The sequence below is a fragment of the Ananas comosus genome, linkage group 5, assembly GCF_001540865.1.
Source record: "Ananas comosus cultivar F153 linkage group 5, ASM154086v1, whole genome shotgun sequence".
In the NCBI taxonomy this organism is placed as follows: domain Eukaryota; kingdom Viridiplantae; phylum Streptophyta; class Magnoliopsida; order Poales; family Bromeliaceae; genus Ananas; species Ananas comosus.
The window spans coordinates 1,835,465-1,850,566 of NC_033625.1; the positions used below are offsets into that span (position 1 = coordinate 1,835,465).

Genomic DNA, 15,102 nt, shown 5'->3' on the forward strand with positions numbered 1-15,102 from the left:
CCTTTCCCAACCCAACCTTTCCTCTCTATCTCCCTTTCATTCGCATACACGCACTCTCCCTCTTCCCTGATCAGGAAGGGAAAGGGATCAACATCATCACCCAAACCATCCAATAAAGCGACATCACCCAATTGCCGAACAAAACCAATAAGTATCAGCTCTCGCTCTCCTCCTTGCATGGCTCTCCCCCGCCCCGCCCTCCTCCTCGCCGTCCTTCTCCTCCTCCTCCTATCGGTGGCCTGCGCAGCCCACTCCGCGCCCCTCGATGCGGACTGGGGCCTCGCACGCCTCGACTTCGAAGATGACGAGCTCACGCAGGCGTGCGACGGGACGGTCGGCGAGTGCGCCGACAAAGACGACGAGGACGGCAGCGCGGAAGCAGAGTACGTCGACACCCGCCGTGGCCTCGCTGCCGCCTACCCGGGCCGCACGAGGTTCATCAGCTACGGCGCACTGATGAAGAACCGAGTACCCTGCAGCCGCCGCGGCCAATCCTACTACAACTGCCGCCGCCGGCGCCGCGCCAACCCGTACCACCGCGGGTGCAGCATCATCACCAGGTGCGCCCGGATTCTCCGGTGAAAATCGAACACGAGAAGAAAGGAGAAAGCAAAAGAGTTTTTACGTGCTGATGTTTGTTAGTGTTCCACATGAAGACGCCCCTTCTTGGTTCCCTTTGATTGTGTTTTAACTTTTAACTGCCCAGAGTCTCAAACATGTGCTTCTAATTGACACTATTTACTTCTTTACGACTTCATAACATGCGACTGCGATAATAAGGACCTTTGCTGAAGTATATTTCTAGCTAAAATTTTGATGTAACGCATGCAGGAAAGCGAGGAATTTTAATTGTTTCAGTACTCGCAAATTTCAACTACGAGGTGTTTTTAACACACAAGCCTCTTAGAATACACATCGAATAAAAAAGATTGTACTGATTAAAAATGTGGCTAAGATTTGAGAAAAGATCATTTGTAATGACTAGTTAGTAAACAATCTTAGCAGGGTGGAAAATGAGGCGCTTGAAATTGACGTATCCTCATAATACAAGTTTCATATGATTGACAAAAAGACAGGTGAAATGCAATAATAATTTTTAGCAAGGAAGTTTTACTGCTCTCAAGGGGGAAAAACATAAGAAAATAATGTATCAGATGCCGCATTACTCGAATTAAATTAAGTTGCATAAGAGTAACAGTACTTTCGTTGAGAGCTGCAAGAGTGACATCAAAAAGCACAAAATTTTCTGCTATGTACCTACCTCTTTCATGTGGAGCACTCCATGCCGAACTGTATTTACGACACCAGCCAATTTTTCAGAAGAACCACCATCTTCGCCGTTTGGGCTTCTGCAAGACATAAGCAACTATTTTATTATATTATGTATTGCCTTTAATGCACATTACTTAAAGGATCACTGTATTTATTCTCGCTGCTCCTAGAACAAAGAAGCAAAGTCAGTATGGTAGGCCTTCTCATCCAGAGAATAAGCGCATTAAAGTATTCCATTTATTAGCGTATAAACAAAAATTTGTAGAAACAACAGTACAGATAAAAGTGAGAGGTTGCAAACCTTGTTTTCTTGAGCATTTGACTTTATGAGTATAGGTGTAGGAAGATCTCCTTTATCAATGTTCTGGATGTATGGTTGTACCTTCTCCTTCAATAGATCATTCAACTGTAGCAGCAAGACAAAAGATATATCTTGATAATAGAAACATGTTGTAATAATGTATGTATACTGTCCATGTTCAAATGCTTACACCTTTGTCTACGCAATTAGTATGCTGTACGTTTGTTGGGTATGAAAAAATAGGTGAAAGATAAATATCAGACATTTAAATGCCCTCGTACGCAGTTCGCCAAGAAGAAGTTAGATAGATAGCCAGTCTATTAATTTCTGGGGAATGTCTTTTCCTCGTTATATAATTAGAAGATTTCCAATCAGCACTAGTCATGCCTTTTCTCCGTCCTCAGTCTTATATGTCACAGTATCACCTCCTTTGATTGCCATCGTCAGGAGTGCTGCATTTGCCGCTGTAAACACAGATTCTTCTCTAAATCTAGCAACACTGCAATTGTTTCTTACTTAATAGGCAACACATCTAGATTAGTTCTTTATCTCTTGTCCACTGCCATGCTAGTCATGCTAGTCTAAGTCATTATGATGCCCGAAAAGACAGTAAAAAGTATATGGGGGAGAAGAAGAGGTAAAGGCAATAAAAGACAACCCCATACCTTGTCTTGTCGCCATTTGGCTTCCCACTGAGAGTCCAATATCTTGTCAGCAAATTCTCTTTGGGCATTAAGAAGAGTTGTCATCTCCAGCAATTTCTTTGGATCTTTCAGGTCTTCCTCAGTCCATGAAGATGCATTTAGTGGAAGGTCCAACTCCTGAGAATATTCTAATTTGGATTTAGAACATTAAATCTGTGATATATTTCATATTTTGCTTCCTGAGAAAACCAGAAGGCTCAACTAGCTAAGCTTTGCTCCACAATGGTAAACAAAAATTGACAGAGTCCTCACTTAAATAATATGGACATCGCGTGTAAAAGAGTTCACATAATGTGACGGTACATTTTGTTCACAAAAAGTCGGCTAATACAGAGAGTGATGTGCCTGAGTTATTTCAGATTCCTTTCTCATATAAAAAGAACAAGTACCAACATGCTGATCAAATATGAATTTCTTCTCTATTAAACAATTAAGTTATGACAACTAATAGCGATTCTTAATACTTACACCCCAATTGAGAGGTCGAGGAGGTACATCAAGCTTCATGACTTCCCCCTCCAGTGCTTTCTTTGCCTTGTAGTAGGGAATGTTTTTCACGATAACAGGGTCATCCCTAGCACGAACAGGATCTAAAGATATAAGAGCCTGCAAAGTTTAAAACATTATCAGATTGGGGCTTTCCTCCAGTCAAATTCAATATTTTCATGGGTACCAATGTACCATGGTGATATAGAGACATCTACAGTCTATAGATTCCATGAAAGGAGAAAACCATCATTGATAAAGAGATTAAGACTCACGTCTTGGAGGTGCTCCCAACCAGGTTTTCGCTTTGCAACCACATCTCGTAGCTGATCATAGCGCATAGATTCCTAAAGCAAATAGAAATCACCATAAATCTTTTTTTTTAATCACCATAAATGTATTTTTTTTAAATCACCATAAATTACTATGCAAACAACAATCTAACTTAAACTCTAGTCTCATGTAAATTTCAATAACAGATACATGACCCAGTAAAAACAAGGTAAACTGTTTAAGATTAAGAAGAATTTTACGACAATGAGTACAGAAAAACTTAGTAAATAGTAATACAGAAAAACTATCATACAATGTTGCATAGTTGATATCAAAATCGAAGAAATCTTCATTGCTTTATATTCCTCCACAGAGCTTGAAATAAATTTCCATTTTCATAGTTAGAATAAAGTTGTGGCTGTCGCAGTTTTCTAAGCTTGCCATGAAATTTGCGAATATGAACATTAGTTGATAAAAGGAAATTGATGAGAACATACTTCACAGAATTAGGAACAAAATGGTTAAAATAGAGAAGAGCATTAACCGGTCATGTGGTTGATATACTTCTTAAGCTAGCAATGAAGTTAATAACTGCAAACTAATCATACTTCATGTAACCGAGTTTGTCAAATATAAACCAACATATATAAAAATTGAGTTGCACCGAGATAAATGTTGAGGGGGAGGACTGAGTTGCTGAAAAAGATACAACTATATCCTAGACAAATTATGGCATCAAATATGAGCAAAAACAATGCAGCTTGACATATATATCATGTAATCTACTTACCTTGTAGGCCCACCAAATCTTTTGCTTGACATCATCATCATAATTAAAACCCCCCAGAACCTGTGGTAAGGTTATCAACCAAAAAGCAGCAACTTTTGGGTCCCTCATGCTATTGACAATGTTCTGAGAGAAGAAAAGGCAAAAGCAAAGGACAAGTTAAACTAATTGTAATATATTTGTCATCTAGCAAATGAAAACATAATGTTTTTCAGCTACATGAACACGTTTCAAAACAACAGGAGCAACACGAAATGATAAAAATATTTTTGAAAAACATATAAGTCAATAAAGTATTGGGAACAATCAAAGCACTGGAAAGTGTAAAATTAATAGAGCTCTAAGGCTTTGATTAGGGAAATTGGAATGTTGAGGAAAAAGAATTAGTCAAATTTGAAACTTTGTTCCCCCTGGAAATATGGGAAGAAATTTTCATGTTGATTGGGTTCTGACTTAGAAGAAACAACTGTTACAGACAGAGCAATTGCTTGCTTTTTTCCGGGACATGATCAACCAAATATTGAGTAATTAGCCATGTGAGGCTGAGAAAAGCTGCAGACACATCCAGCTAAATATGTAGATCGTCATAGAAAAGTCAGCATTTTGCTTCTCACGGGTTATTAGTAATCAACAGTGAAAGAACACGTTCCCATGTTACATTATCTAATGAACTACATAATAACGTGAAAAAGGAATCAAAATTCACAGAGAGAAGTCATAGTACTTGCCTCATAAGGATAGTCCATCTTCCTCAAAACATTATATGCTTTCCAAGGAGGCTCCATAATCTAAAAAGGAGTTGTAGGTCGTTATTACCTAGTTGAAGTATTGAAAACAGATGTAAATTATAAGGTGTTACAACCGCATTTTACTCACCGACAGACTAGCTGATGCTTATTAGAAATAGTTATAAAGCTAAAAAAGCACCAGCAAAACACTAAGCAATCTCAAAAATGCCTCATTCCCTCCTTCCCACCTATCTCATTTTCCCAGTGAAAACAATAATTAAGCAAGTACTTACATCATCTGCAGAAATTCTAACTTGCAATCGATGTTTGCACTCGGGGCAACCCATTACACCCTGCAGTATCAAACTAAAAAGCTTACAGAAATACAAGGTGGCATTTTTCCAGGTTTGTAAACAAAGATAATGAAACTTCTATGAAGCATATAAGAAATTATAAGCAGCCAGAAAGTAAAGTATCAAAATCAAGTATATCTCAGCTCAAAATATTCAGATTCAGCAACCTTGATTCAAAAGAAATACAAAACTAAAATTGAAACTGAAGCATCTTACAGATCCATCACAGTTTGGACATTCTTTGGAAGGCAATGGCACAGAAAGATCAACAGTAGAAGGAAGATGGACCAGCTCAGCACGATTCTCCAAAATAGCCTCTGCAACACGCTCAGCTGTTGGTCTCTCTCCACTACAAAGAAACATTAGGAGGTCTAAAGATTAGTAATCAGATATTACACTACTCACAACACTTTTAAATCCAAATAGTGGCATAGGCATAATTATCACCAAGCACACCGCAGTAATTTTCCATCTGAAGAAACTTAAAACAGCACGCACACAATTACAGAAAGTTCAATTAGCAGAATAAATGTTTTGCTTTGCGCGAGAAAAAAGGAGTAATCACGTGAAGTGTGAACCACTAGATTCGTAAAAAGCAGTTTTGATCCATACAAATGTGTGGATCTCATACATATTTGCCCTAAGAACATCTACGAATGGAGTTTCAACTATTTCCAATGCCTCAGTGGCATTACTCAATAAATCCTTCCCATGGGCCCAGTGCCCATTCAGCCCAGCTAAAGCTTCTACACAAGCAGAATCCGAATAGAGATTTTCACAAAGCCCAATAGTTTTTCAATTATAGCCTCTCAATAGCTTACCTTCAGAAGCAGAGCAGAAGTTTTAAACTTGAGGTTTTGTGTTTGGGGGTCAAGATGCTCAGTTAAACCTGATGCCCAGATAAATGCGCTAATGCTTTTTTGTCACAAATTCCCGGATTGATTTTTGAGTAGAAAAGTTGTCCAAGAGGTTTTATAGCATGTGTGTTGGATGAATATATGTTATAACTGGATGTAGCAAATCCTTAGGTCCTAGAATGACGATGACAAAAAGGCGGGCAAATTAAATATGCAGTGTAATTTTCCAAACCAGAATCCAGAAAGAACGGAACTAACATTGTAAACAAAAGTGCTTCTGAAGTAATCAAGTAAGCGATCAATTAGGAGGGGAAAAAAAGCACCTTTTCGGGGTGTAGTTTTTCACTTGATAATTCACTTGTCCCGTACCCTTGCACATAGTACACCGTAATGCTTGCCAACCATTGCAGGTTTGGCAATTCCTACAACCACAAACAAGCAATATCAATAGCAATAACACCACCGAAACATCCAGCTTTTGTAAGAACAGCGATAGTTTTGACATAATAGCTAATATTTGTCCGTGCAAGCTTAATTAAGTTGAGTGACGATACAAATTCTCCGCATACACCTGCACCTGTAGCAACATTCATACTAATCTACCCAAGCCAAATTCCCTCCTACCTTTTTCTCGTCGTAGATATCAAAAATTAGTAGCCAAGCACTCAAAATTAGACCAATACGACGACGCGAAACCGTCAAACACACCGAAACAAAGCGAAGGAACCACCTTTGGCACAGCACCTTCTTTCCCAGCTCCAGCGCGATATCATACGTGCCCAGAGTCGCCACGAGCTACCACCAGCACAGACCCAGCCATCAAAAATTAGGGTTTCAAGGAATGCGAGGAGAGAGAGAGGGAGAAAGAAGAGGATGAGGGAGGGGGGTGGGTTTGCGTACGAAGATGGCGGAGAAGGAGACGCGGGAGGCGAGCTCGGGGACGCCGAAGCCGCGCGGGGCGGAGCCGACGAGGTCGTAGGCGAGGGTGAAGGGGGAGAGCACGAGCTTGATGGGGAGCTCGAGCAGGTCGATGATCTGTTGGCCGTAGCGGGCGGTGAAAACCTTGTAGTGCACTTCCGCGAACTGCTTCGCCGCCTTCACCATCTTATCCGTTCCCCGCGACATCCCCGAACTCCACTTCCGCCCCCGATATTCTCACTCCCAGTAACGGAGCGGCGCGGGCACGGGCAAAGCGTATAACGAAGGGGATCAGGGACAATTTAGGAAATGGGGAAATGGGCTATTGACTATCGGGCTAAAGGGCCCATTAGTTTCTCTTATGGGCTATTAGGCTTACCTACGTGCATACGACCACACATAGCATGTAAATGGGGCGGATCAAATTAGGCTCCTTTAGATCCAATGTAATTCTGTGGGCCCTCCTATCGTACTGCGTTGAATTTTGTATAGAAATAGAAGGTTAAGTATGCATGTGTCCAGTCTAGAGATTTGGGAGATGATGTCTGGTCTGGGATGGGTGGATGGCTAGGAATGGAATGCAGTCAGTGAGTAATACGCTAACAGAACTAGTGGCCTGCTGATGGATCATCTGGAAGGTCAGAAATGGTGCGATTTTTAGGAAGACCCAGTTGGACCCCCTCCTAGCAGTCTACAAGATTAACCAATTAATAAACTTATAAGAGCAATTTCTCTCAGCAAATAGGCACTTCTGTAATCGATAGCATTGTTCTTCTTCTTCTTCTTTTTTTGTCCGCCCTCTCCGAGGCTAATGATGCCTCACCCCACTATAGCTTAGTTCATCCTTTCGATGAATGAAACGGATATCATGCTATCTTTTTCTATATACACCTCTTTTGCCACATTAATTAATTGCACTATGCTTATAGCCTGGGGGGAGTTTTTCACAGGAAACAGACTTAATTTATACACTTCTCAGATATTATTAGATAATTACAAGCACGACATCGTCTTCGGTGCAGCAAACTAGATCTGAATCCGACCCGAAGCTTAATGTACCAATGATCTGCTTTGATAAATGTGAAACTATGTTAGATGTAAAACTTGGACATCAGATGCAGCTTTTTTTTCATTTTTCTCCTACCGAAGCCAAAATTGAGAAAAACTTTGCTCATTACAGGCAAATTGTTGAAGTGAGACAAGATTCGTTCATCTTCAGCTTGTTGATGAGTGATGAGCCCAAATGAATTTTTAGGTATGAACATGGATAAAAAAACTGTGGGCTATAAGAATAATAATAATAGCAACAGTGGTAATATTAGACGAAATACTAGTGGCGAACTAAAGATCCTTAGAAGCCTTAAAAAAGGGAATATTTCGCCTTGTAAGAGGGGTTGACATTTTCCCGTTGGATCGCGAATTCCGAGCACCAAAAATTAAGCTTAAGATTGATTTCATTTGCAACATGTTTACATATTTATGAACAAGAAAGTTGAAGCAATAAATTAAAAGTAGAAAAATTGTTGCCACAACTCCAATCTCACAATGTCATGTAGGATCCTTTTTATCCCTTTAAAAAACAAAAAAAAGGAAAGAAATCTATATGTATGATCGTAAATTAAGCCAAACCAAATAAACCTACTGCAAATGTAGCACTATATACATTTGAAAGAACCATAACCAATACGGATATATACCAATCATAAGTATGATATTTTTTTTTCTTCCGAAAAAAAAAAACAAAACTCTCTAACCAAATATAAATTACACTCACAACGGACTTTGCAAATGACATTGAAATCAAAACAAAAAAGGGGGAACAAAAAAAAGAGCAAAATCCATTTACGTATGATCTTTTTTTTTTGAGAAAGGCTTTAGGGATGTAAAAATAATTAAGACATGTTAAAAAATTAATAGCCCCTGAAATGCATATCTCACAGAGTCTTTATTATTATTGCATCAAAATTAACAGAACAAAATAAATAAATATAAATAAATTGAGGACAACAGCATTTCTCTTTCATTGAATTACCAATACAATTCTACAAAACGTTTAAGGATTTCTTTCTTTTTGCTCATATAATTGTTCTCGGAAACAATTGTTCATCCCTGTGAACCATTTTCATTATAAATTGTTCATTGATGAATGGCAAAAAGCTTATGTTTTACCCGAACCCAATTCGAATCGCTATATATCAACATTTCCAGCACATTATTTCTAAATAAATACCACAAATGGTAGCCGTGCTACCTACTCTCATCAAAAAAAGATAAATTTTTAACCTTCTTTTAGTAGAGGGAATAAGAGAACCCAATATTCTCGGCTCAAAAAGAAAAAATCACACGGTGATCTATAAAATTATATATTAAGAATAAAATATATTAAAAAAGTCTACCGATGTCCCTAACCAATAAATGTCGACGAAAATTATAGCATATAATATACTCCCATAGCCATTAATTACTAAAAAAAAAAAATTTCTTTATAGCTGATCTTTGTATTCTTCCTTATAAACACTAAAAATACTTAATATAATAATATAAAATATTGTATGATATTCAACTAAAGAACTTAGTCATGCCAGCACAAAAAGGTAATAAATAACCTACAACTGACATTCTATAATATTATTAATTATCTCAATATAAAACAAATAATCTCATGCTGTGAAAATAACTAGAACGATAAATTTTCCCACAAAAATAATCATATATCATACACATAAACAATATGCATTTATCACCAATGGAACAAATAATTAGCATCCTAATATATGAGTTTGGAATACTATACAAACTCAAAGACACAAACTCCGATGTATGTAAGAATCTCAAAACAAAATCTCTAGATTGGTATGAAACCCTATAAAGAAAAGAGCTCCCATGGGACCTCACAACATAACATAGATTAAAGCAAATAAATTCGTTAGAAGGAATAATAATAATAACCCAATAAAATAGTTTAGTGATTAATTTTTAAAATGAAGCTCAACTAAAACATTGCTCGAATATCCATAAACCCCAACGCTCCATAAAATTCTTAAAGGTTATTAATACAACATGATTGGTGTGTATATATAATATTAGCTTAGATTTGTCAAATAATTAACTTTATATATCTAATTCAAATTGATAGGACAGTTACCAAACGCCAAATCTTATAATTGATGGAAGAAATTAGCATATCTGAAAAATTAACTCTAATCCATTTACTATTCCTAGTAATAATAAGATTTGACTAAGATGAAAAAACTAATCATAAAACCATAAACAATACCTTTATCGAAAACAATTATTCATAGATTGTAAAAGAATAAGAGACAACATAGAATACATTGAAACAAAAACCTTAACCCCTCATAGAACAACTGACCGTATCTACGTAATTATAAAAAACTGATGTTAATAAATCTGATCCAAGTCTAATTTATCATTTCCAGTTAAATTTATTTCTAAATAAAAATAACAAACGAAATAGCAACTACCTATCCCAAAAAAAAAAAAATCTCACAGAACTAAAACAGGATTCCAAATCGTTTGCTAATAATCCTCCAACTGACATATACAATTTATGATCTTTAAAGTTTCAATTATTACATTATATAGAATATTAAAGCCACTCACTATCATACTTAAAGTCCAAATAATTCGAAAGTACTCACAACTTTCTCCCACAAGAAGGTAAAAATTTGAAAATATTTACGGTAGTTATTTTTGGTTAGATGGGACATCTACGCATCGCTCATAAAATAATAATCAAAATAATAATAATAAATATAATAATACATTAAGGTATGATGTGGCGATGAATCAAAACCCTGCCGTCATCCACTACGACTGCTCCATCGTGTGAACCCCCCGCGCCACTCGGACTTCGGCCAAGAAACCACTACTGTGCGTTCCGTCCTCCACCTCCTCCTCCCTCTCCTCGTCAACGTCAAATCGTAGCTTCATCTATTTACCAAATTATATAAATTACAGATATTTGTGAGTTCACAGACATAATCTTTCCAAAAATTTTAAAATTTTTAATTAACTAAATTTAATATGGTGATTTGATAGTCAACCTCGTTTATTTTATAGATTTAAATTTATATTCATATCAATATCTAATAGTTAAATTTATTGAAGTAATAATAACTTAAATTTAAAATCAAAATATAATTTGACTTATTCAAATCAACCAAATTAAAATCTGATATAGAATAAAATTTTAAAAGATTAATAAGCCAAATCTAAATAGACCATAATTCCTAATCATACATACTGTTTAGCATTAAAATCAAAAGTCCAGACAAATTTATTTAAATTTTTAACAATATACTCACCATACAAAATGCGACAACATTATCGAAGAAGAAAACACTATATTATATAATTTTAAATTAATATCTAGAAGTATATTTTTAAAACACAGGCTCTTTAAAATGTGCAAATTCATTTAAAGAATTAATTTTTAATTTTGAGCCCTCACGATTCGAATTCTTAAAACGAGATATACTTATGCAACTACCTGTAAATCAGTTGAGATAGACTAGAATAATATATCATCCATAAAAAAAAAAAAAAAAATCATGCAATATCACCTAAGCTAAAACCAAACTATGGATTTAAAATCCAAATTTAAACGATGAATATAAATACGCACCACACGATACTTCAAAATATTTAATTTATAGACTTTATCAAAATATAATTTCATATATATTTTTTCATGTACACAAAAAAAAAGAATTTTTAGCTCACCAATATAGTCATTGCAAATATAATCAATACACAGTAGATAAATATAGAATCGATCTTTTGAGTTTTAGAGTCCTCGCCAGTGCATATGATACACAATGAGTGCATGCAATAATATATTAATCCCTTCTCCTTAATTATATTTGAATACCATATTTTGTTTCCCCAAACACAATGTTCCTAATAAGCTAAATACTCTAAAAACTTATACAGGTAAACTCTAATCACAAAAAAAAAAAGAGATGCGGCATTGCAAAATAATAAAATTATGACCGGATCGGCCGACTAAACACCCCTCACCGTGCTTCAGGACGAACCGGATAAGCTCCACCACCGTCGACGTCCACTGTCCCCCGAGAAAAACAACATTATAATCTAACGTAATAAAATAATAAATAATATATTATAAATAGTTAATAACCTGGATTTATAAAACCTGATAATAATACGTAATTTCATGAGTCATATAACGATCTTAAATCCATTCCATCTACAGTAGCATCGTACAATCAGCAACAAGAAATCAACCAAAATCAATACATAATATACATATTGGAGAATAAAATCTGAGAAAAATTAAAAATAAATAGATAGTATATATAATATATAATACCTCTAGAATACACATAAATCCGACGTTTAACCCTACAATTTTCGGATATACTTTGCTTCCTGTGATCGGGTCCATTAAATAAGACTAAACCATTTAAACTACTAAAACAATATTACAATGCACTTTCATTGTTCTCTTATCCATCAGGTGAACAAAAAAATGTGAAAAAAGAATATCTGGTAAAAAATGATGATAGCATCTGTAATCAAGATCAAGAGATAATAAACTTTTTAACATATTAAAGAATTTCTACACAAAAATTCAAATAATTGGAATAATCTTACAACCTTAAACGAGAAAACTCTCTTACACCATTAAATTATCAAATTCTTAAAACCCTTGGGAATCATGGCCCAATATTCGAAAGAAAAATTTAATTTCTAAATCACTATCAATTATATCATTCAACAGCCGATCGTCACATTGAACCTCTCATTCAAAAACAACTCATAGAAAAACGCCATCCCTACTACTGAAATTCTAGTCAAACATAATACTAGTACTCTAATTCTACAGATAATACTACCATATATATATATATAGTTGATCTAGGATACTTTTACAAGCATCATCCCCATGTTGCTATCACGTTTTTAGCCATTGGATCTACTTTTTGAATACAAATAGCCCTTGGATCAAACACTATTCCACCTACCACCATCTACCACCACCTACCACCATCATCTTAACCTCACATCTCTCCATTCAAGGGCTAAAAACACACAAGTATCACTCCCATGATACTTTTACAAGTATTCTAGCCCTACTCTATATATATATATAAGAATAATAAATTTACCGAATAATGTCACCTTAGCTGCGCAAATTAATTACAAAGAAGGAGAAGTTGCATTGGTCTTCTTAATTTTTAAATTGTGAAGGAATAATTTTGTTTTAATCAGATTAAAAAGCCTTAATTACTATTCCTTCAAACTAGTAAAGCCTTATTATATATACAATGCCTTTAATTTTGACACACAAATTTGGCTCAGATCAAATGCACAATAAAAAAAATACATATACTAATATTTCATTGAAACCGCGCATCTCATTGATTCTTTTGATTTTTACATTACCGAGTGAAAATAATTTGTTATAACATTCCACTTAGTAAAAAGTATAATTCCAAATTAGGCTTCACGTTGAGCTTTGTTCTTGCATCATTTACCTAAACCGAACTTTATTCTTACTAGATTAGATTAATTAGAGCATATATAGGCTCCTCTTAACAAACTTGGATTGGGGCAAAAAATATTCATTATATGGTAAAAAAAAAAATAAAAAATAGTACCTCTTCAATTCCAATGGAGTAGGAGTACTGTTGACTAGCCTATACTCTCTCTGGATCTTCTCACTAGCTATAAAACACTCGTAAAGACTATTTTTCACCAAGAGATAGTTAACCATGCACCATTAAAAACCTAAGGAGCTACATCAATATATATAGGAGAGATTATTTATATCTCAAGAATCTCGCTACATTAATTTGTTCACTTCACAACTCCTGCAAAAAAAACATGACTTTACCTCAAACAGAAACTAGGCTAGCTACAACATTAATTAACACTAATATCCTCGAAAATTTACAGGTACCATTGTCCCGTACAGTACAATTTTACGTACCTAAAAGAATGCACACACACACATATATATATATATATATATATTAGAACTTCTCTTTTTATCTTCTATTCTTTTTAATTTTGACAACTTAGAGAGCGATCTTATTAGTTAAGTAACACATCAAAAAGGTCAATGGCTTAGAGCTTTAGCATTGCGTATAACACCCCTTATGTTTTTTTTTTAATACTTCTCTTGCAAGAGAATTGTACTGTGCATCGATATTCGACACACACAACCTGTCACGTATCTCATGGGAGTGAGTGAGAGAGAGAAGCTTCGAATCAAGCTCTCGACCACGTTTGATCGAAGAAAACCCATTTAAGTCAATCATGTGCTTCGCCTTAATTAACCCCTCACTCAATCCTAGAGAGAGAAAGCTGGCACTGAATTAATGCTACAATTTGTTATTAAGCGACCACTTAGACCAAGAAGTTGTTAGAGAGAGAGAGAGAGAGATTGTGGCTGCAGCTTATTTACGTGTGCCCATGAATATTTTTTAAGACACCCTCTTTCAAATACCCAGCAAACCCTAACTCCACCCCAAGGTGGAGAAGGGAGAGAGGAGAAACAAAGAGGGAGTTAGAGAAAGGAGATCGAAAGGAGTGCTAGGAAGAGAGAGAATGGCGCCGCGGCGACGCCCAACGCTCTCTTTGCTCCTTCTAGTCGTCCTCCTTTTGATCGCTGTGTCTGCTGATGCCACGTCAGCGGAGAGCAGAGAAGGAGAAACAGAAGGCTACGCGGCCGTGGTGAGGGACCAGTTCATGGGCCTGAAACCGTGGTCGGAACCACGGTCAGGGAGCCGATTCCTCGCGGCGGTCGGGGGCAAGAAGGGCGACATCTGCGACGGGGGCAATGTGCGCGGCTGCGCAGGGGGTGACCCCGGGCAGCGCCTCCGGTGCTGCAGGAGCAGGTGCACCGACCTTCTGTCCAGCCGGGCCAACTGCGGCGCCTGCGGCAAACGGTGCGGCTTCGGCCAGCTCTGCTGTAAAGGCCAGTGCACCACCATTGCCTACGACGTCAAGAACTGCGGCGGATGCGGCGTGCGGTGCCAGCGCGGGCTCCGGTGCACGTACGGCCTCTGCGGGTACGCGTGACGGCCGTCGCGGCCGGCCACATGGCGGCAGGTGATTGGGTGCATGGGGGGGAGACTGAGGGTTAATTTACTGTATCGTTTTCTACGTCTTGTAGATCATGAAGAGTTAATTACGTGCATTAGGGTGGGGATAGAAGTTCTCTATCCGTGGCGGGGAAAGCAAAATGAGAAAAAGTAAGAATTAAGGTGGGTCTCTGCAATTTGTTACTTTTTATGGAGTAATTAGAGGGGGGTTATGCATGGTAGTGTCATGTAAACAAATATTATATTTTCCTCTTCTCTTGGGCAATAACAATAAAGGGGGAAATTTTATTTTATCTTTCTATACGTCTAAATTAATGAGTAATCCAC

At 36.8% G+C, this 15,102-nt stretch overlaps 3 protein-coding genes across 4 annotated transcripts; 2 read left to right on the forward strand and 1 right to left on the reverse strand.

The window, feature by feature from the left end:
- LOC109710239 (protein RALF-like 19) lies at positions 178-582 on the forward strand. Its single transcript, XM_020232743.1, has one exon. The coding sequence runs from the start codon at positions 178-180 to the stop codon at positions 580-582; it is 405 nt and encodes a 134-aa protein (XP_020088332.1).
- LOC109710106 lies at positions 957-6,944 on the reverse strand. 2 transcript variants are annotated; one of them, XM_020232548.1, is made up of 12 exons: positions 6,662-6,941; positions 6,492-6,556; positions 6,085-6,183; positions 5,121-5,253; positions 4,845-4,904; positions 4,552-4,611; positions 3,827-3,949; positions 3,039-3,110; positions 2,746-2,883; positions 2,239-2,394; positions 1,574-1,678; positions 957-1,349 (listed from the first exon to the last, which is right to left on the reverse strand). In XM_020232548.1, the coding sequence occupies exons 1-12, from the start codon at positions 6,884-6,886 to the stop codon at positions 1,317-1,319; spliced, it is 1,269 nt and encodes a 422-aa protein (XP_020088137.1). In that variant the 5' UTR covers positions 6,887-6,941; the 3' UTR covers positions 957-1,316. The 2 variants fall into 2 exon arrangements, with proteins under 2 accessions (XP_020088137.1, XP_020088139.1); XM_020232550.1 differs by lacking the exons at positions 957-1,349; positions 1,574-1,678 and adding an exon at positions 1,685-2,037 and having other exon boundaries at positions 6,662-6,944.
- Positions 14,279-14,752, forward strand: LOC109710240 (stigma-specific STIG1-like protein 2). Its single transcript, XM_020232744.1, has one exon. The coding sequence runs from the start codon at positions 14,279-14,281 to the stop codon at positions 14,750-14,752; it is 474 nt and encodes a 157-aa protein (XP_020088333.1).